Source organism: Trichosurus vulpecula, chromosome 3 (genome assembly GCF_011100635.1).
Source record: "Trichosurus vulpecula isolate mTriVul1 chromosome 3, mTriVul1.pri, whole genome shotgun sequence".
Lineage (NCBI taxonomy): Eukaryota > Metazoa > Chordata > Mammalia > Diprotodontia > Phalangeridae > Trichosurus > Trichosurus vulpecula.
Window position 1 is genome coordinate 43,213,052 of NC_050575.1, and position 24,122 is coordinate 43,237,173.

General features: G+C 36.9%; 1 protein-coding gene across 4 annotated transcripts in view; it reads right to left on the bottom strand.

Moving 5' to 3' along the window:
* DDHD1 (DDHD domain containing 1) overlaps nucleotides 1–24,122 on the bottom strand; it is a 147,035-nt gene that overhangs the window by 92,114 nt on the left and 30,799 nt on the right. For 2 of the 4 annotated variants that reach the window (XM_036749651.1, XM_036749649.1), the window contains exons 2-3: nucleotides 8,348–8,521; nucleotides 7,698–7,718 (exon numbers count right to left, since the gene is read on the bottom strand). In XM_036749651.1, coding sequence (XP_036605546.1) covers nucleotides 7,698–7,718; nucleotides 8,348–8,521 — 195 coding nt within the window. The remainder of the gene's footprint in view (nucleotides 1–7,697; nucleotides 7,719–8,347; nucleotides 8,522–24,122) is intronic. The other 2 variants (XM_036749652.1, XM_036749650.1) reach the window with 1 other exon arrangement.

The following is a 24,122-nucleotide window of genomic DNA, read 5'->3' on the forward strand; positions in this document are numbered from 1 at the left end:
ACCAAACTGCAAACTACATGATCATTACCATAATCCTTAACGAAAGACGCTGGCAAGAATGACATCATATAAACATGAATCAAACAACAAAAGGATGTATCATATTTGGTAATAGGTAAATAAACCTTAAAGTCAACCATTAATAATGTTTCTTTTGACATAATTACCAAAAGATAAGGATTTTAAAATTCATCTGAAGTCTGACCTTACAATGTAATTTCTGACATATTCAGTTAATGAAGTACAGAGTATGTGGAATTTAATTTACATCGGTGTTTAGGTGTTAGATTTTTAACCTCACTCCCTTCTATCTAAAAATGACATTAAAGAAAGGTTAGATACAGCTCAAAAAAAAATGAAAACCAATAGTATTCTATTGTACAATACTATACATATAAAATACAGTCTTAAATTTTATTCAAAATTTTTGGTCATTAAAAGAAGTACAAACTTATAAAACTTAAGATAACTAACCACAGCATTTTTAAGAAGCATGAAAGCTAAATGCCATGACACAAAAAGCTAAAAACATTGCATTAATATTACAAGAATAACACTGATTGCAACAGGGAAGAGAAAACATGCGAGTGAAATAAGTTTTGTCATTAAAAATGTTTCTTCTTTCATGTGCCTTCTGGTAGGTTATTGAGAAAGATCTATCACTTGTAACTAGGGATGGAGGCTACCGTCAATAAGTTGCTATCTTTAAAAAAATCCATTGAACAAATTTGATAAGTGGTCAAGGTAGATCAAATTGTCTCTCCAAGCCAAACCTGAAAACACACAACTAAAAATATTTCAAATTACAAACAATACTATATCCACATTTTTATTTCCATTATTTATTTAAAAAAAAAAAAACAACTAACAGGAAATATCCAGATAACATAAGTATCTTAAACTAACAAAAAATAACAAAAATTTATTTTCAGTATGCCTGTGCAGGCATGGTAATCAATTTAAAAAAAAAAATCAAAGGTAATTATTTCATATCCTATCCTTTCTTAGCCCCTGCCCTTGCCAAAATATATGGTTTTGGTGGGGAGCCCAAGTTAGCAGGGGGAGTGGAAGAAGGATACATACTTTACAAATTTCAAAAATTTTCTAAATATTCAGTATTGGAGCCATTTCCTGTGCTTCCTCCCTACTCCAAATTTCAATGCAAAATTATTTGCTTTACTTCTTTCAAACCTTATTATGTTTAGAGTGCTCCATTTAGGATAGTTTCATTCTAAACAATTAGCTCATGAACTTCCCCCAATTCTCCACTGTAATAGTAGAAACAGAGAAAAATGTTTTGCGTTCAAACCAAATAAGGAAGCAATATAAATTGCCTAAAAGATAGGAAATAATCCTAATCCTATAAATTTGACTTTGAATCCTAGAATAATTCTAGAATGTATGACTGAAGAAATACTTAGTGATTTATCTTTTTTTTAAAGGAGGAAAGAGCAATGATCATAAAGAATCAACATGGATTATTCAACAAGAATAGGCTAGCACAGACTAACTTTTTTCCTTTCTTTTTTGGTCAGGGATATTAAACTGGTAGTCCAGGGGAATACTGTATATATGTAGGCCATTTAGATTTTAGCAAACCATTTAACAAAGTATATCATATTATTATTATGGAAAAGATGGAAAGATGAAGGCTAGATAATATTATTAGGCTTTTCAAAAGAGAAGTATTAGTGTCAACTTGGCAGATTTCTAGCATATTTCCCTAAACCTCTCCTGACCTTGTGTCGCTAAAAGTTTTTTATCAATTATTTGAATAAAGGCATGCTTATCATATCACAGATAGATGACATAAACCTGGGATGGATGGCTAACAGAGAATGACACAAGATCCAAAATAATCTAGATTAATGGACTGAAGATATTAAGAAAAAATGTAATAGGGACAAATGTAGGTCCTTGGTTTCAAAAAATTAATTTCACAAGTACAATATGGGGAGGTTTGGTTAGACAGTAGTTTGTCAGAAAGACATTTCTGTGTTTTAGTGGACCCCAAGACAATATGAGCCAGCAGTGTGATTAGCCAAAAGACATACAATCTTGAGTTGCATTAAAAGAAGCATAGCTTCTAAGAATAAGAAGGTGACAGTCCTGCTGTCACCTGGGAAGAACACCTCTGGGAAACTACATCATACTATTTTCCATTCTAGAAGGACCTCGATAAGTGGGAGAACCCAAAGAAGAGCAATAAGGGTGGTGAAGTATCTTGGCACCATGCCATACTAGATTTGGCTAGATTTCTTTCTCAAAAACCAAGCCTTAAACCCAACTCACTCTGGAGCTCACAGATGGACAACAGGTTCCCGCCCTCCTAGCACAGAGAGAATGTAAATACTAAACAATAACTGTTTCTCTTTTCGGCAGGAACCCTGAGGGTCTTCCCCTCCCAGGTTGATTTTTTTTGAGTTTTGATTAAAGGGGCCATCCCTTGATTAACTTCTTAAAGGCCTATCCACTGAATGGGTGTTACCTCACTCTAAGTGAGTACATGAAAAGACTGAAAGGGCCAGGGTCTCCCAATGCATCCTAGACCACATCTAGTCTTTCTGGTGAATATCAGGCCACAAGATGGCTCTGGAGGAGAAAGTGAGGCTGGCGACCTTGCACAGCCCTCCCTCACTCAAATCAAAGTTAACTGCAAGTCATGTCATCGTCATGATCTTCAAGATGTCATGATCTTCTTCCAGAACAAGGACAAACACAACAACTAACTGAAGTAACTGGGGGTGTTTGACCTAGAAGTCTCAGGGGAAACATGATAAATATGTCGAAGTAACTGCAGGGCTGACATGGGGAAAGCCAGAAGAAGGAACGAGATGCAAAGAGGCAATTTTTGGTTTTATGTCAGAAATTTCTTAGGAATTAAGCGTTTTAATAAGTAGAAAGGACTGCCTTGAGAGGCTCCCTCTCACTAGAGTTCTTCTAGAAGAAGATGTATAACTCCTTGATGGGTACATTTTCAGCTATAGGTTGGATTAAAAGCTGTTTAAGTCTCTTCAGTCTCTAAAATTCTCTGATTTTGTGAACTAAAAGTAAAATAGGTTTTAATTTAAAATAAGTTTGGAAGACAGCCATTAGCAATCCACGATATATTTCCAGAATTCAACAAAGCTGCCTTCATCGGCATAAAGTGATGTGGCTAATGTCAAGGTTGTCCCCTTCCTCTCTTAGGAGTTCATCTCTCATAAGGTACTGGAATTCTGAGAAAATCCTGCAAACAGCAGAAGAAAGGAAAAGAGGACACTGAAAAAGGCCTAATGATTTGATCAAAAGAGCGCTCCTCCCTCTGCTGTCCCACTTCAAAACAAAAAGCTAACTTACTCCAACCACTAAACATAGCATATTTGTTCATTTTAAGCCTGCCACTTATTATGAACAAGTTAAGGACTGGCCTCAGAGGTGAAAATAAAAAAACAAAACAAACAAAAATTAAAACAAACAAAAAAAAAACCCCTTTCCCTGCTAACTGCAAAACGGAAAACAGAAGAAGCTCCTAGATATCTCCTAGACTCTCATGTAAGAGGAGAAAACCGGAAAGAAAAGAATTAGATATACCTAGAAAAGTGGATATGGAGAGACAAGCAGTATATCTTGAAGAATATAATATCAAGAACCTGTAATAATAACCAGAACATGAATGAAGTAAGAAGACAATCATTCCAATTAGCCATATTATTTCTTACATTCCTCATTATGATGTAGAGGTTACTCTGGGTCTTTAAAGATTATATCAATGGACCGCAAGATCTGACAGTTGGAAACACTAATTACTTGGCAAAAGACTAGTCTACCTACGATGAGAAAGGTTTGTTACCAAAGACTGGTCCCCAGGTTGTGAGATTTTCTAGTAGTAACAACTAACAAAGATGACAGTTCAGTCTTTACTGGTAAAAGAGATTGCTTACATTGACGAAATAATGAATCGTTGAAATACTTAAATATGAAACATTTATTATTTCATAACAAAGGCCTCAAAACAATAAGAAAATATTTCCCCAGATTTCTAGATTTACATGAAATCTCTAAACATTTTCTGGTCTTGATAGCAAAAAATGAAAACAAGTCAAATACTATTCCTTTTATAGAGAATATGTTGTTTTCATAGAGAATTATATTTAACGAAGCATCTGACCTAAATATGAATGAAAGTTTTACTTTTATTCAATTAATGCTTTCATGAATGCACTCTTCATATTGCTCACTCTACCCTGAAACTACTATTAAATGAAAATTTGTGGTAATTGGGGTGGGGAGAAATCTAATTTGAGGGCAAAAGTGAACATGAATAACCAAAGCAGAAAAAAGGCCTAAAGGAAAAAGAACTAATTATTTCAAGTAAGACATCTGAGGAAAGGAACTGTGTATTCATGCATGTGTGTATGCATGCATGCATGTCTATATAGATATTTAAACCTATAGATATCCATAGATACATAAATACACATATATATACATACATGCATACATATACATGCTCATAGTACCTCATAAGACATTTTGAATAGAGAGATTACCAGATGTCCTTAATAGATTCTTGACAACTGATTCTGAGATACTTTTATAGACTCACAAAAATCAAAAAATGTCACTAAGATCTCTCCAGGAAACCACATTAGTTTAAAAACATTCTACTGTGATTATTCTTTTATCATATATCTCTTTAGTATTTTAAAAAAAAGTTTATTCATTTAGTGCTTTCTAACTTTCCTCGCAACAGTCCTCTGAGGTATGTGGCATAAATATTATGATGATCATTTTAGAGACTGACAACTGGTTCTGACAAACTTATATGGACTTCTAGAAAACAAAACAACAAAATGTCTCTAAGGTTGCTTCCAGAAAACCTCACTGATTTAGTTAAATTCCATAATGACTACTCTTAATTTCATATCATTTCAGAGTGTGAGAAAGAGAGAGAGAGAGAGAGAGAGAGAGAGAGAGAGAGAGAGAGAGAGAGTGTGTGTGTGTGTGTGTGTGTGTGTGTGTGTGTGTGTGTGTGTAAAATAGATCACATACGGTTTACAAACTGCTTTCCTCAACAATCCCTAGGTTGATAGTACAAATATTATTGTACTAATTTCACTTATGAGAAACACGAGGCTCACAGAGATTAAGTGACTTGCCTAAGATCACAGCTAGTGAGAGTAAGAACTGGGACTTGAACCTAGGTATTCTGACTTCCAAATCCAGTACTATTTCCATTACACCATGCTGACTCAAAAATCATGTATTCAGTTTATTCTATACTATTTTATATTCATATTGTTTTATAATTTTCTGAAGCTAATTCATGTATGCATTATTTGTCTACTATTTCTTTATTCTCCCTCATCATTCTTTCCATAATATTTAACATACTGTTAGGTACAAACTAGGCACTCAAGATACTTTTTATAAAAGCCACAGTTATATCTTAATCGTAGTCATAAATAATTTCATCTCACCTCCAATATGGATTACATATTTAAAAAACTTAGGTGGAAAAGGAATTTTACTCCAGAAAGTGTACAGAGACAAAGTCAATGTATTCTATATATTTTTAAAGTAAATATATACTATATATTTGGTATGTAGTATTGAAGGGAAATTCATGCGCTTGGAACAGGCAGCATATATCTTCTCTTTAAATGTTATCACAGAAAGTAAAAGCAACAGATGGTGATGTCAACTAAACTGGGTTAACTTGAATTTTGAGGTCTAACAAATGTTTAAAGCCACAAATACTTTCTCTCCTAAAGAATATAACTGCTTAGTTAAAATGTCCTAAACTTGTAAAGGCAGATCAATCAGTTATTATGCATCTAATGGGATCATTTATTGCCATTTTTAAATGAAATTGTACTGGATTTTCAATGAAGGAAATAAAAGTTTGAATTTACCAAGCTAGTGAAAAATGAAAATTCAATTTCTTAGAGGTAATAAGCAAAATAATTAAAAGACTAACAAAGTTTTTAACTTTACAAGTGTGATAAGTTTGGGTTAACTTTTTAAACACTGGTGACTATACATGAGATTATATTATAGTCATCACATTCCCAACCTGAAAAACCTAAAGATAAAAGAGAGCAGATATCCATCCTTCTTACAATGAATTATCAAGTTTAAAAAAGGGAGTTCAACAGAGTAGGAGAAAGAAAGTAATATATACTTTCAGGTTTATCCCCTTTCTCCTCTAAGTTCCTGGATCTTTCTGAATGTTGTGGTTTTTTTGTTTTTGTTTTTAGATAAAATTAAGATTTTTAAAGGTAGAAGAGTTGAATTGCATTGATGGCATTTTATTTTTTTTAATAGCATTTAGTTCTCCCAAAAAGCATTCAAATTCTTTCATGATGAAAATATATGGTCCTCTTTTCATAGTAGTGAAAACCTAGAATCAAAATATTGGTGTCCATTGGTTGGGGAATGGCTGAATAAACTACAGTACATTAATTTCATCAAATATTACTGTGCCATGAAAAAATATGAAGAATTCAACATGGAATACTGCTATAAAATGACATAAAGCAAATAGAGTAAAACTAGAAGAAAAACTGACATACATTAAGTGACGACATCACTACAAAAAAACAGAAGCAAGATAAAATTACCAATATTGATTCCAAACAACTGATATTGGAATATTTTTCTTTCCTCTTGGTAGAGAAATGATGGGATAGGTAACAAATATCGTATATTCTGCCAGTCAAGGTCCCTGTAACAGGAGGGTTTACTTAACAGGTTTTAATTTCATTGGTGAGTACTTTTGGAGAAGAGTTTTACAAAATTATTGTGGTATTAAAAAATGCATTAATAAAGCATCAAAAAGAAAAAAAAAGTTGGCCTTTATACCTCCAGAACGACTAAAATTAAGCAGTGCCAAAGAAAGTGCTTATTGTAGAAGATAATGACATATGACAAGCTGTATCCAGGTCAACAAAGCATTATTTTTATGGCCCATCTGCTGAAACACAGAACTGGCTGCTACACAAAGAACTTCTTCTTTGTAATAGCATTTACTGAGATTTAACCTATATTCCCCTCACATTGAAACAAAAGTATATCAAGCTTCCGTTTTATCCTCAAAACTTAATACTTAAATCACAACACGGACAATATAAAGTAAGCAGAAAATATACAGGGTGTAAGTTACTTTTCTTTTAACTCAAGCTTAAGACAAATGAAAAGAGGCCAAATGCAATACATTAGCTAAATGTATTGAAGGTAAAATATGACAGAAATTAACTTCTAAATAGTTACAGAAAAATGACTATAAAGTTGGTATTAATGGTATTTTAAACCTGACACTACTTTGGGAATCATGCTACTCCCTAATATGCGATTAATCTTCCTCCTCCCTTTTTCATCCCCCACCCCACAAAAGGGGATGATCCTTACAACAGCTTTGGGCCAGGTAAAATGAATCAAAGCCAACTGTTGTTTTAGTATTTGAGCATCACTGATTTTAATTATTAATTTTAATAACTCCGTTAAAAGGTTAATTTCTGCTTGACCAATACTGGGGCTTTTTTGCTGGTTTTTGAGAAAAGATGTTTTATTGGTATGAATGTATTTTATATTTGCAGTGTAGGTTTTATAAGAGAACCTCCCAAAGAAAGGCAAGCATGGATGAAGAAACACTTCGAGAAAACAATATTAAAGAAATTGATAAGACGCTAATCTACCTGTTCTGTCATACTTACCAGCGTAGCTGATTCCGCTGCCTGCAGTAATAACAGAACAGAAGTATTTTAAACACTGCTATAAAAAGACTTGTATTTTGTTAAGTTACCAAAATTTTTATCTAAGCTAATACCATCTAGGTTATAAAATTAAATATTACCAAATTCTTACCATATTATAAACACTCTACAACAATATTCAAATATTAAGTTAGCTCAATAAAAGTAATATACTATTTCAACTATTAAAAAGTTGTGTCTTCCATATTCTACACTAGTGAATAAAAAGCCTGATCAAACGAAGGAAAAGAAAACTAATCCCACGTGACGCTGTTAGGTAGGTGAAACTGTGCTGTCATGAGGTCCTTCTGTACTTCCAATAAAAATTCCCTTTGATAAAAGAATTTAAACAAGGCTCATGTCACATCAAATTTCATATTGCAATATGTTATAGAAGTTCCATTAATTATTAATTAAGTAGTAAATTTTAACTAATAGCACAGTTTGCAGCTAATGAGTAAATATATTTAAATAAGAGCTATTATGATAAAACAAGTACTATGTCTCCTAAATGGTGAAGTGGTGGTGCTAGAGCATGCTAAACCTTCATTTCAAGATGCTATTTGGATCACAGAACATGTCATAAGGTAAAGAAAATGAATTGGTCTTACCTTCTTTTCCATCCATGGGTCTTGACACTTCAATATCAAAATTTTCTTGCATCTGTTGACCCTTGAAACACTTAAGGTGTTCTTGTTCAATTAAATTGCTTTCTTCCTCTTCTAGTGGCTGCCAAGTACCATCAATGAACCACTGTCCACGCATTACTGGTATTTTGTCACTTTCTAGAAACATAATAAATAAAAAAATACATCATTTCAGCATTCTGCTTCTTAAGAACAATAAACAAGTAACTACAATTTTATGTGTTGTTCCTATACATCAAAGACGTGTTTAAGATGTAATGGCATCGAAATAACTTTTTAAAAAGCTTAAGGGTCCAAGAGGAGATTTTAAGCAAGAACAATTTATACCCTTTCAGTAGCACGTCACTAGTGTTGTTTGACTGGACCTATGATTTCAATAGCTTAGGGAGCTCTTGGTGAAGAACTATTTCTATTAATGCAGATGGGCATCTTCTTTGAAACTTACAGTCACTGAGTTACCTGAGGCACTGAGAAGTTCAATGACCTACCTAGGGTCACTGTGCCCACTTAGTACATGAACTCAAACCTTACTGAGTGTGAACCCAATTCTATCTATTAACGTCATTTTGTCTTTCAAATATTACTTATATTACATGAAAGATTACATTAATGTAAAAATGACCAAAAAACTCAATTCTCTACTTACTGAAGTGCCTAAAAATAGTTAGGTGAATAACCATCTTGCAAGGCCAAGGGAACAACTCTGGTACAACAAAAACAATCAGTACTATCTTAAATAATTTCAGCAACAGCATACTTGTTCACTATGCTTTAGTAGCTCCCAAGTCATATAGCATGAAAGCAACTAGAGCCTTCAAATACTATATTTCTTCATATATTTTCTCTACTGCACATTCAGAAAATAAAATTCTTTCCTTAAATAATCCTCCCCACCCCCACATGAACTTTTTCTTTCTTTTGAACAAACAGCAACAGCTGCTGGGACAGATTCCTTGTGTCTTAATAAAAAGATCCATCAGATTCACTGCTAGGGATGAGAACTTGCCTTAAAGAGCAATTATCAAATATAGGATTAACGTCTTTTGTCCTAGTCCACTGGCTAAGTGGGAAAGCAACTTATCAAGTCCTCTATCTTCACCCTAATGATTCTCTAAATTCTTAATCTTTTGTTATCTTTCTCAGCTCCCTAGGGGTTGTTGGATACTTTATAGCGAAGGAACTAGAGGTATAGGGAGATAATATATTACTGAACTAGGACTGGATTCCCAGACCAAAGCCCTCAAATCTTTAACTCCATATTAATGAATGCAAATTCCAAATGTAAACCTTTTAATCACCTTATCCTCTTCCCTGTTTTAACAAGTACAGACTTTAAAATTACATCAGGATCGAGATCTACCTGGTTGGTTGGTTTTTGTTCTCAAAGAGGACCAAAATGACATTGCTATGCTAGAGTCAAGTTTCAAGTGTCCAACTATGGCTCGTCAGACCAATACAAATTCAGAATACTCTACCACAAGTAAGGCACAAATAGTCCCTGTGAACATTTGGGGTGGATAGTCTAAATCTGTGCATCCTGTGTTTCCTTTGAGCTGTTTCAATCTCCTCTACTACCACTGTTTTAGACTGAAAACATCAGGGGCAAAAGGAATAAAAGATAGTTGAATGTAAGTATGAGAGTTCTCGCACAAACATGGCTCTGTAGGATGCCACAAAGAAAACTCAAAGGGAATAAAATGGATCACAGCAACATTCTTTATACAATGCTTAAAGGTTTACACACTGCTTTCCTCAGTACCCCTGTAGGTTATATAAGTAATATCATTCCCATTTTAAAAATGAAGGAATTGAGGTTCAGAGAGGTTAAGAAATTTGCCAATGGTCCTACAGCAAGTTAAATGTCAGACTGGATAAAACCAGAAGAGACTACCTGGTCTAATTATATGGCTCCTGGGCACTGACTTGCTCTAACCTCCAGGGCAACTGGTTGTTAATCCTATTATTAAAATTCTTTCTGTTTATAGATTCCATAATGCCCCTCTGTAACTATTCCAGTGTTACTACTCTTATAGTCAAACTCCTCATCTTTTATCTCTATCCCAAGATGTAAATTTAAACACAATTCCAATTGTTCTGTCTTCTGCTAAAAATGGTTAACTGGTCAGTACCTTCTCCTTAAGAATATGAAGGGTTAGTTCAGGGAAGGCAGAACCAAGACGGCAAAGTAAGGGCAAGGATTCACCTGAGTTGTCCCCCAAATCCCTTCAAATACCTTTAGATGATGACTCTCAACAAATTCCAGAGTGGCAGAACCCACAAAAAGAGGGAGTGAAACAATTTTGCAGCCTAGGACAACTCAGAACTTTAGCAGGAAAGGTCTTGTTGCACCAGGATGAGAGTGGAACCCAGTCCAGTGCAGAATAGGTCTTAGGAAGCTGGGAGCAGGCCTTGGGGTGACTGATTTAGTGGCAGCAATGGCTGTTTCGGGACCTCTTGGCCCACAGATGGTAAGGGAGTTGGACAACAGGTCAAGAGATTTACAGGGGTTCCTCTGCTGGCACCAGGGGTAGGACTCTATTGCATTTCCTGTACTTAGATCTAGCTCAAGTCCTGGGTCTCAGTCCCAGGGCAGGGAGGAACACTAGAACATCAGAGCTTGCAGCCAAAAAGGAGTGTGCACCTGGTCACAGTTCCAGGGTGGAAAAAAGTTCTTGTGCTTTCTCAAAGACCAGTGCACAGTAAACACATCTCTCTCTAGAGCATACCACCTTGGAAGAACTGAAAACTTATAGGTTTCCAGAATTGCCTCTGAAAACAGCTTCACAAAAAAGGTGAAGTGTAGGACAGTGCCCCCTAGACTCTGGAAACAAAATCACACTTCAGCATAGATTTTTTTTAAAAGCCAAGAAATAGGCTAGAAAACAAGACAACAGAAAAAGATCCTGACTACAGAAAATTACTATGGGGAAGAGGGAAAATCAAAACACAAAATCAGAAGAAGACAACAGTCAAAATCCTATATCCAAAGCCTCCGAAGAAAAATATGAATTGGCCCCAGTCTATGGAAGAGCTCAAAAAGGGTTTTTTAAGTAAGAGAGGTAGAGGAAAAATTGGAAAGAAAAATGAGTGTGATGTAAGAAAATCATAAAAAGAATCAACAGCTTGGTATAAGAGACACAAAAAATACTGAAATAACACCTTAAAAAACAGAATAGGCCAAATAGTAAAAGAGCCACAAAAATCCAACGAAGAGAACAATGCCTTGGCCAAATGGAAAAGGATATACGAAAATTCACTGAATAGAGGAACTCCTTAGAAAGCAGAACTGGACAAATGGAAAAGAAGGTACAAAAGCTCACTGAAGAAAAGATGATTCCTTAAAGATTAGAATCGGGCAAGTGGAAGCTAATGATTTTGAGAGATATAAAGAAACAATCAAACAAAATCAAAAGAATCAAAAAAATAGAAGAAAATGTGAAATATCAAATTGGAGAAACAACTAACCTGAAAAATAGATCCAGGAAAGATAATTTTAAAGTTACTGGACTACTTGAAAGCCATGATCAAAAAGCGCCTAGATGACATCTTTCAAGAAATTATCAAGGAAAATTGCCCTGATATTTTAGAACCAAAGGGTAAAATAGAAATTGAAAGAATTCACTGATCACCATCTGAAAGAGATCCTCAAAAGAAAACTCCCAGGAATATTGTAGCCAAATTCTAGTGCTCCTAGTTCAAGGAGAAAATACTGCAAGAAACAAAAAACATTCAGATATCATGGAGTCACAGTCAGGATAACACAAGATTTAGCAGTTTCTACATTAAAGGACTAAAGCGGGGCAAAGCCAATATGGCAACATGAAAACAGGGACTCGCTTGAGCTCTCCCCCAAATCCCTGCAAACACCTATAAAAAATGACTCTAAACAAATTCTAGAGCTACAGAACCCACGAAATGAGAGAGTGAAACAAGTCTCCAGTCCAAGACAGCCTGGATGGTCGCCAGGAAGGGTCCATTGCACTGTGCTGGGAGCAGAGCACAGCCCAGCATAGGCCGAGCAAGAAGAGACCAGGCCAAAGTAGACTGGGCAGAGCAGGCCTCAGGGCACTGAAGCCCTAGTAGCTGTGGCAGTTTTCAGACTTCTCAACCCACAAACGCCAAACACAACTGAGCAGGTCAGTGGGAAAATTGTTGGATCTGGGTGAGAGAAGTGTGAGATCTGGCCCCGGCCCCAGGGCAGGAGAGGGGGCTGCTGCTGTAGTGGCACCGGCAGCAGCAGCAGCAGCAGCAGCAGTGGTGGCTGCTTCTAGACCTCCAAGCCCACAGACTGTGGGAGGAATCAAGCAGCTGATCAGAGCAGGAGTGCAGAGTTCTCTTTGTTGGTGCTGAGGCAGGGTCCTCTTGCTTTGCCCTGCCTGGATCTGGGTCGCAGTCCTAGTTGGCGGTCATTGGGGGTGGAGGAGCATTGGCGTGGCAGAGTTTGTGGGGGCTGTGGAGAAAGAGTCCTCCTAGTAGTTATAAGGCAGAAAGGAGTGCTTGCACTCACAGACCAGAGCGCAGGCCAGGAGAGGAATATCATACCACCTCGGAATAAAAGTAGCTCCGAAAACAGCAGCACAAAACCCCTGAAGCTTGGGACAGAGCACTCTCCACTCTGGAAGCAGTCATACCCTGACAAAGAGCTCAAAAGTCAAGTAATTGGCTGGAAAAATGAGCAGGCAGCATAAAAGGACTCAGACTATAGGATCTTTCTTTAGTGACAAAGAAGACAAACAGCCAAGGCAAACAGCCAGAAGAAGTCAACAAAGTCAAAGAGCCTACGTCAAAAGCCTCCAAGAAGAATATGAATTGGTCTCAGGCCATGGAAGAGCTCAAAAAGGATTTGGAAAAGCAAGTTAGAGAAGTAGAGGAAAAATTGGGAAGAGAAATGAGAGTGATGCAAGAAAATCATGAAAAACAAGTCAACAGCTTGCTAAAGGAGACCTAAAAAAATGCTGAAGAAAATAACACCTTAAAAAATAGACTAACTCAAATGGCAAAAGAGATCCAAAAAGCCAACGAGGAGAAGAATGCCTTATAAAACAGAATTAGTCAAATGGAAAAGGAGGTCCAAAAGAACACTGAAGAAAATAATGCCTTAAAAATTAGAATGGAGCAAGGGGAAGCTGGTGACTATAAGAAATCAAGAAATTATAAAACAGAACCAAAAGAATGAAAAAAAATGGAAGAGAGTGTGGAATATCTCACTGAAAAAACCACTGACCTGGAGAATAGATCCAGGAGAAATAATTTTAAAATTACTGGACTAGCTGAAAGCAATGATCAAAAAAAGAGCCTAGACATTATCTTTCAAGAAATTATCAAGGAAAATTGCCCTGATATTCTAGAACCGGGGAGAAAATAGAAATTGAAAGAATCCACTGATTGCCTCTTGAAAAAAATTCCAAAAAGAAAACTCCTAGGATATTGTAGCCAAATTCCAGAGGTCCCAGGTGAAGGAGAAAATATTCCAAGCAGCCAGAAAGAAACAATTCAAGTATTGTGGAAACATAATCAGGATAACACAACATCTAGCAGCTTTATCAGAGGGCCTGGAATACAACATTCTGGAGGTCAAAGGAACTAGGATTAAAACCAAGAAACTGAGCATGACACTTCAGGGCAAAATGTGTACTTTCAATGAAATAGAGGACTTTCCAGCATTCTTGATGAAAAAAACCAGAGCTGAACAGAAAATCTGATTTTCAAATACAAGAATCAAGAGAAGTATGAAAAGGTAACAGGAAAGAGAAATAGTAAGGGACTTTATTTAAATAAAGTGGAACTGTTTTGTTTACCTTCCTACACGGAAAGATGGTATTTGTAACTCATGAGACCTTTCTCAGTATTAGGGGAGTTGAAGGGAATATACATACGTATCAGTAATTAAGGTGGGGCTTTCTTTTACTGTTTTCTCTTTTAGTACTAATTTAATCAAGCGCCCTTGATGAATCTGGCCTTTGTTTCTTTGATTAGATCAAGAATCTTTGATGACTTGCTTGCCTCAAGGGAAAGCCTAGTTTACATGGGTTTAAGTCACATGTTTGTGATGCCAGAAGCTTTTAGGCCACGTGGGTTTGGGTCTCATGTTTGTGACACTTTTAGGTCACGTGGGTCTGAGTCACATGTTGTGATGCCCTCTAATCCTGAATAGGATATATAAACTCAGAGGTTGGCATTTTTTCCTTGGGGCTCTCACTGACTGGAAGAGTGTTGGTGTGGAGACTCTGGGTAGCTGTTGTTAAGAGCACCCCAGCTTTAAAGAAACCCAGATGTTTTGTTTGGGGGCTCTCACTAACCGGAAGAGTGTTGTGTAACTTGAAGAGACTCTGGGCAGCCACTGTTAAGAGCCCCCGGCTTGTAATCCCAGGTGATGGGACTCTGTTAAACCCTGGTAACTATGAACTGAGATTTGAATCAGACAAGGTCTGTCTGTTGACGTTTGTAATTTGTTTATATTTGCTCTGAAGGTCAGGTTGCTGGCTCTTCCTCATGAACTAAGTGAGTTTATATATGTATGTCTGATTTAAGTGAGATTAACCCCTTAAAGTTACTTTCCTTAGTAAAGCAGATAAAAGAACCTGTGGTAGCAGCCATCTGTGTGCTGGTTGTTATTGGTCTTACACAGCCACAGTAGCTGCTAGCAAGATTGTTGACACAACATATATATAGGCAGAGGGCACAGGGTGAGTTGAATATGAAGGGATGATATCTAAACAAAATAAAATTAAGGGGTGAGAGAGGAATATACTGGGAGAAGGAGAAAGGGAGAGAGAGAACAGGGTAAATTATCTCACATAAAAGTGGCAAGAAAAAGCTGTTGTAATAGAAGGGAAGAGGGGACCTGTAGGTGAAAGGGAATGAGTAAACCTTGCTCTCATTGGATTTGGCTTAAGGAGGGAATAACATACACACTCAACTGGATATCTTACCCTATGGGAAAGTAGAGGGGAAGGGGATAAAGGGTGGGGGCGATGACAGGGGGAGGAGGCAGTCAAAAGCGAACACTTAAAAAAAAAAGTACAGGGTCAAAGGAGAAAACTGAATAAAGGGAGACAGGATAGGATGGGAGGAAATATAGTTAGTCTTTCACACGACTCTTATGGAAGTGTTTTCCATAACAATACATGTGTGACCTATATTGAACTGCTTGCCTTCTCAAGGATGGTGGGTGGGTGGGGAGGGAAGAAGGGAGACAATTTGGAACTCAAAGCTCTAAAAACAAATGTTAAAAAAAATAAGGGGTGGGATGGGGTGACAGACGGGAAGGCAGACTGGGGAAAGGGACAATCAGAATACACGCCATCTTGGGATGGGGGTGGGGGGTTGAGATGGGGAGAAAATCTGTAACTCACAAAAGTACAAAGTGAATGTTGAAAACTAAAAATAAATAATAAAAAAAAGGAGTGGAGGGCTTGGAATATGATATTTTGGAGTGCAAAAGAGCCTGGATTACAACCAAGAATTACCTACCCAGCAATACTGTGTGAAGGAATCATGATTTTCATAATAATTGATATGATATATATAATGAATATACTAACAGATTAGATTTTTCAGAATTGCCTCTCTTATAAGTCAGAAGTTCAAATGCCCCTTAAAATGATTAATCAAACCTTGACAACACTCACAACACAGGCATTCTTGTGCCCGTGTAACCTTAACTGAAATGGATTGTAGAACCTGTTCCCGTCACAGAACTCTGGTCCTGTGCCACCAAGCAATGACTCCCAAAGACTTGAGCAATACTGCTCCCACAGGATTCCAGGATTTTATATTGTCTTCCACTTGTAAGCTTGTCATGGGAAACCACTTAAGCCCTGGGAAATGAATGTTTATAATTCACTTTCCCCTATCCCTTCCCATAGAGATTTATGTATCTACCTTCACTTCAACAAGGTAGAATTCTGATCAGGAGAATTCTCAATTTCCAAATCTGTTCCTCATAATGAAACTAATTAATTAAATGGCTACCTGATTACTAGCACTCAGGGCAGAGACTGAGGACTTTCAAGCAGTCCCGGATGAAAAGACCAGAACTGAAGAGAAAATCTGACTTTCAAAAACAAGACTCAAGAGAAGCATAAAAAGGTAAAAACTTTCTCATTACTAGTGCAGTTAGAAGGAGTATACAGACAGAAAGCACAGATATGAGTTAAATATGATGGTATGATTACCTAAAAAAAATTAAAGGGTGAGAAAGAAGAATGCACTGGGTAAAGGGAGAGGTAGAATGGGATAAATTATCTGACATAAAAGAGGTGTGGAGGGGAAAATAGAGGGAGGGGAGCATGTGAACCTTATTCTCATCAGAACTGGCTCAAAGAGGGAATAACATACACACTCAGTTGCAGGAGGGGATGGGGATAAGAGGAGGAGTGGGGCTGAAGAAAGGAGGGCAGTTTGGAGGAGGTAAAAGTCAGAAGCAAAATACTTGAGAATGGATATGGCAAAAGGAGAGAGAGAAGAAGAGAGAAAGAGAGAGAGATGAATGGGGGGAGGAATATATAGTTGATATTCAGTACTATGAAAATAAAATTTGCAGCAAGTTTCTCTGATAAAGACTTCATTTCTCAAACATATACAAAACTGAGTCAAGTTAAGAGCCATTTCTCAACTGATAAATTGTCAAAGGATATGAAAAGGCAGTTTTCAGACAAAGTAATCAAAGCTATCTATAGTCATGAAAAAATACTCTAAATCACTACTGATTAGAGAAAGGCAAATTCAAATGACTCTAAGCTACCACCACACACCTATCAGATTGGCTAAAATGACAGAAAAAGAAAATGACAAATGTTAGAGAGGATGTGGGAAAATTAAAAAACTAATGTACTGTCGATGCAGCTGTATACTGATTCAACCATTCTGGAAAGCAATTTGTAACTATGTACAAAGGGCTAAAAAACCATTACCACAACTAGGTATGTATCCCAAAGAGATTTTAAAAAAAAAAGGAAAAGGACCTATATGTACAAAAATATTTATAACAGCTCTTTTAGTGGTGGCAAAGAATTGGGAATTGAGTGGACATCCATCAACTGGGGAATGGCTGAACAAGTTGTTGTATATGATCATGATGGAATACTAATGTGCTTTAAGAAATGGTGAGCACGATGCTCTCAGAAAAACCTGGAAAGACTCACATGAACTTTTGCTAAGTGAAATGAGCAGAACCAAGAGAACATTGCACATAGTAACAGCAATATTGTATGATGATCTACTATAATTAACAGCTATTCTCAGCAACACAATGATCCAAGACAATTATGAAGGGCTTATTTTGATGAAAGGTGGTATTAGGATCCCCATGCCAAGACCTCCCCCCCTTTTACTCTTCTTTTTTTTTAAACTATTAGGAGAGACCCTGTTTTCGAGAGCTAAGGCCTAACAAGTAAGCTGTGCCCTGAGCTTGGCATAACAACAGTCCTTGGTACTTACCATCTAGATGAATTCAACCACAGCAAAATCCCAGAATTGGTTCACACCAGCACCAGGTGGTCTCTGAGCTCAGAGAAGGACCTGTAGTACCCATGCTCAGGTCATGAAGTCCTGCTATGAATCAAATTTGTCTCAGTGTTGCTATCACTCTCATTGTCAGGACTACAACACACTGCAGAGCTGCTAGTATACGTATTGAGATTTGCCCACACTAAGGCAGCACATGTGTCTAGTTCCCCTTCTTCAACAGAATAAAGAAAACTTTTTGCTTTTGACCACTGTTATCTCTGGTTTTATTCTGTTTATTTTTTAGAGTTAACATACTTTTTAAAAATTTTTCTTGGGCTTGTGTTTTCTTTCACAGCATGACTTACACGGAAATGTGTTTTGCACAACTACACATGTATACCTATGTCAAACTGCTTGCCATCTCAATGGAGGGAAGGAGGGGAGGAGAGAGAGAATCTGGGACTCAAAATTTGAAGAAAAGAATGTTAAACTTGTTTTTATAGTTTGGGAAAAAAAAAATATTAAATTACCCAAAAAAAGGATATGAAGGATTGATACCTCTTTCTAGACTAAAACAGAAGGACTTATATTTATATCTTATATTATCTATAAGCCCTGACTGATACCCTGGCTGATTCAATATAAGAGGATCAAAACTTATGAGAGAAATGATTATTAATAACCAGTGATTTGGAGAGGTCCAGATTTTCTCCTATTTATAGTCTTCAGTTCAAAGTTCAGTCTCTAGAAGAACACTATCAATAATTAGATTGAATTAACTCTCCTCAACCTGGGTCAGACCTCACCCAATTTTTCTTGAATAGTGTTTCTCATAGTGTTCTGCTCAGGTCTGGGTGGGGTTAAATTCTTTGATTAGATTACCAGAAGCTGTAGGTAATTTAGAAGTAAATGGTATGCTCAAAGTTCTTTAGAATAGCTCCAGCCCCTCACTGTCATATTCATTTTCTCATTAATCGTTAACTAAAATCTTTAGGTGGCAATCATCCTCCTCCAAGGGCACAGAAGCCATTGTGACAGTCACGACTGTCTTTGGCATTGGAGAGTGCTGCTAACTTCTTTTATTAATGACATGCCAGCTTTGTTAATAAAATGATTAAATTATCCAGAAATTATGTCTCCTTAACTTTTTAAAGGTCACACTTATGATTCACAGTTTATGTCCATGATTCTTTTTGGGCTGGAATAACTTCCTAAAGGAAATTCACAAAAGATTACCCTGCTATTGTTAATTTAAGAACTGCTCTCAGTGGGATATCTAGACAATTTTTAATGTAAACTAATTAGGAAAACCCACTTCAAACACACATCGCTTCATAAATGAATACATCCCAAATTGAAAGAAAGGCACTTTTTTAAGGCTTCACTCATTTTTAAAAGAGATCTACCAAACAGAATTATAGCCTGCAATTGTTATTTAAACAGAAATTACAAGAAACATCATTAAAGGAAAGCTAAATCCATTTATCCAGTGGATAAGAGCACCTGGCTTGGAGTCAAGCTGAGTCCTAATGTGACCAAAGACACTTACTGGCTATGTGACACTGTTTGCCTCAGTTTCCTCATTTGTAAAATAGATATAATAATAGCATAGTATTTGACACACAGTAAATGCTATGCAAATATTAGCTAGTATTACTAGCATATATGGAAAGCCTATAATATGTAAGAATAAAACATAAAACCTCACTGCACCAAAAACACTTCAGAAATTCCATGCTTAGCCATTAGTTTTTCCTTCTAGTCCTTTACTTATATGCTGAATAAATAGGAATGTGGCATAGTGAAAAGCTGCCTCATAGTCAGGAAAATCTGGATTCAAAGTCCATTTCTGGTCACCCTGAGTAAGCTACTTAATTTCTCAAGCCAATTAACCTCTAAGAGATTCGAAGAACAGCTGATTATCTGGATTGTGAAGCTTCCTTACTGTGAATCTCCTATACCAAGGGAATCCCAGGTCCCAATCTAACAACAGAAGAGTAAAAGTAAAACAAAAATATCATTTTAATTTGGAATGCTTTATTAGTTTATTCAGCAGATTTTCCCACTTATTTATTGCTTTGCCTAATATTCAATTTTGCACAGGCAAATTTTGCCAAGATAGGGTGACAAGAAGCAATGAAGGAAGCTCCTCTCCACAGACTCTTCCTAACAGATCTAGAAAATGCACTAGAAATATTATTGCACTGTAAGAAATGACAAGTAGCATGATTTCCAAAAAACCTGTACTTATACGGAATGATGCAAAGTGAAATAAATAGAATCCAGAGAACACTATATGCTGTGAATACAGCAATCTAAGACAACTCTAAAGTACTTACGATGAATAACGCTATCCATCCCCAGAGAAAGAACTGATGGAGTCTGAATATAGACAGAAGCATACCTTTTTGCCTTTTTAACTTTTCTTTTTTTGGGGGAGTGGGGGTGGGGGTGGGAGGATGCTGTCTGTTTTCTTCTACAATATGACTGTAAGAGATGGGGGGAAGGGTTTTGTTTCCACAGAGTTGAAGGTGTCCTCCCCCTCCCCCACCCCAGCTTTAGCAGAAATCAGGTCTCAGGTTGGGCGGGTGAAAGGTCAGAGGCTTGAACGTGCGATTAAACGAGCCATCTGAGGAGGGCATGACATAGGCAGTCAGGAAGTTGTATCTGGCCAGTGAAGAGCCTGGCGGGAGATCCAAGGTGAGGGTTTATAAAAGGACTGGCATCCATCTGAGTCCTTTGTACTTTTTCCTGTACTCTGTTCAGGGGAGGTACCCATTTATTCATGGAGAATAAATGTAAATTATAATTAAAATGCTCCCGGTTTAAAAATGAGTATTGTTTATTCCTAGACAATGTAAGTATGTTTCTAACATGACTAGTGTGGAAATGTGTTTTGCATGACTACACATATATAACCTTTATCAAAGTTATTGCCATGTCAATGAAGGAAGCAGGGAAGGAAAGAGAGAATTGGAACTCAAAATTTAAGATGAATGTTGGAAATTGTCTTGTATGAAACTGAGGAAAAATAAAATAATAAATGGGGAAAAAAAAATGCACCAGACTGAAATCTGATGGCAAAATCCAAAAAAGGTCACAGCAAATCCTTAGTTCAGCCAAGCTCAGCATAGGCAGGCAGGAAGATCCCCATATGCTGGAGAGAGGGTTGGGTCAAGAGCAGCCAGCACTTGGATCACCTGGATACTCAGGGAGAAACTGTATACCAGGACAAGAAAAGGTCTAAGACCTGCACAGGGATACTCCCAGATTCACACTAAAGGCACTATACTGGGGCACTGTGACAGGGTCAGGTGCCAGCTGGCAGCTTCTTCATCCCCTATGCAATCTTGAGTCACAGACCCAAGTGAGTGATGGAGTGAGAAGGGTAGTGGCACTATGCAGGGTAGCGGCTTTGCTGGGTAGGAAGGTGTACTGGAGATCCTCAAAGAATTTGGCCTTTGTTTCCTTTGATTAATTCAGTGTCTTTGATTGAGTCTTACTAGGTGCTAAACCCCAGGCCACAAACCCCTATCTATTACCTGCTAAGCCTATGTAGGTGTGAATTGGTAACTAAAGTGGGGCTCCAGGTGGGGCCAATGAAGGGAGGTGCTAACACCAGAGCCAATCATAGGAGCCTAAGTTCTGGTTGCTCAGATGACGTTTGATGATGTCTGAAACTGCATAAAAAGGAAGACAGACTCGTGGAGGCATGGGACTCTGGGCAGACCCTCTAAGAGCCTTCTGGCTGCACTCAGATGTTGATGGTTTTCTTGGTAACTACGAATTGTATTTGGTCTGTTGATGTTTGCAATTTGTTTGTATCTGCTCTGAAGTTCAGGGTGCTGGCTTTTTCCCTTGAACTGAGTGAATGATATTTGTATGTTGGATTAAAGTAAGATTGTTAACCCCTTAACATTGCTTTCCTTAGCAAAGCAGATCAAAAGGACCTGGGCTTGCAGCATTCTGTGAGCTGGCTGTGGTTGGTTTTTCACCCCCACAGCAGCTGCTAGCCAGATTGTTGAAACAAAAGGCTCTATTAGAAATATGGAGAAAAAAGAATTTTGCAAGTCAGTAGCAGTAGCAGCAATAGAAACAGCAGCAGTGGCAGTATGGCTCAGACTTCAGGCCCAAAGCAAGGTGTCTCATTTACAAAGTCTAGCAGAGGAGTAAGCAGGGAAAGAATCCCAAACCTATAATTCTGCAACTCTGAGTCAACAGAATATTTCCACTAGTAGATAGGGACAGAGTTGAGAAGCAGTCTACTCTTTTTTTTTAATTAATTTTTTTTATTTTTCAACATTCACTTCCATAAGGTCATGAGTTCTAAATTTTCTCCCTCTCCCTTCCCTCCCCTCTTCCCAAGACAGCATGTAATCTGCAATAGGCTCTACATAGACATTCATTTTAAACATATTTTCACATTAGTCATGTTGTAAAGAAGAATCAGAACCAATGGGAGGAGCCACGAGAAAGAAAAAACAAAAACCACACAAAAAAAAGAAAGAGTAAATTGTATGCTTTGATCTGCATTCAGGCTGCATCGTTCTTTCTCTGCATGTGGATAGCAATTTCCATTATAAGTCTTTTGGAGTTGTCTTACATCTTTACATTACTGGCAAGAGCTAAGTCTATCAAAGTCATTGCGCAATGTGGCTTTTACTGTGTACAATGGTCTCCTGGTTCTGTTCACTTCACTCAGCATCAATTCATATATGTCTTTCCAGGTTTTTCTGAAGTCTGAGCGTTCATGATTTCTTACAGCACAATAGTATTCCATTACATTCATATATCATGACTTGTTCAGCCATTCCCCCAATTGATGGGCATCCCCTCAATTAACAGTTCTTGGCCACCACAAAGAGCTACTATAAATACTTTTGTTAAATGTAGGTCCTTTTCCCATTTCTATGACATCTTTGGGATACAGACAGTGGTATTGCTGGGTCAAAGGTATGCACTTTGGGCATAGTTCCAAATTGCTCTCCAGAAAGGCTGGATCAGATCACAACTCCAGCAACAATGTATTCATGTTCTGATTTTCCCACATCTTCTCCAACAATTGTCATTTTGCTGTTTTGTCATGTCAGCCAATCTGACAGTTGTGATGTGGTACCTCAGAGTTGTTTTGATTTACGTTTCTCTAGTCAATAGTGATTTAAAGCATTTTTAAATGACTATAGATAGCTTTAATTTCATCTGAAAATTGCCTGTTCATATCCTTTGACCATTTCTCAACTGGGGAATGACTTGTATTCTTATAAATTAGACTCAGTTTCTATATGTTTTAGAAATGAGGCCTTATCAGAGATACTGGTTGTAAAAATTGTCTTCCAGTCTTCTGCTTCCCTTCTAATCTTGGTAGCATTGGCTTTGTTTGTGCAGAAACTTTTCAATTTAATGTAATCAAAATTATCCATTTTGCATAAATTCTCCACTTCTCCATAAATATGACAGGTAAACTATTCCTTGCTCTCCTACTTTTCTTATAGTATTAGACTTTATATCTAAATCATGTACCCATTTTGACCTTATTTTGGTCTGCCATACTATTTTCCAGTCTTCCGAGGAACTTTTGTTAAATAGTGAGTTCTTACCCCAGGAACAGTAGATTAGTATAATCGTTGACTATTATGTGTTGTGTGCCTAACCTCTTCCACTGATCTACCACTCTATTTCTTAGCCAGTACCAAGCAGTTTTGATGATAGCTGCTTTATAATACAATTTAAAATCTGGTACAGCTAGGCCACCTTCCCTTGCATTTCTTTTCATTAATTCCCTTGATATTCTGGACATTTTGTTCTTCCAGATGAATTGTTACTTTTTCTAGCTCTGTAAAATAATTTTTGGTAGGATGGTATGGCACTGAATAAGTAAATTATTTTAGTCAAAAATTGTCATTTTTTTTATATTAGCTCAGCTTACCCATAAGCAATTGATATTTTTCCAATTATTTAGATCTGACTTTATTTGTATGAAAAGTGTTTTGTAATTGTGTTCATACAGTTGTTCCTGGGTTTGTCTTGGCAGGTAGACTCCCAAATATTTTATAGTGTCTACAGTAACTTTAAATGGAATTACTCTTTCTATCTCTTGCTATTGGACTTTATCAGTAATATATAGAAATGCCAATGATTACTGTGAGTTTATTTTATATCCTGCAACTTTGCTAAATTTTTTATTATTTCAAGCAGTTTTTTACTTTATTCTCTATGTTTCTCTACATTTTACTCTCATCAGATCTGGCTCAAAAGGGGGAATAACATACTCGGGTACAGAAATCTAACA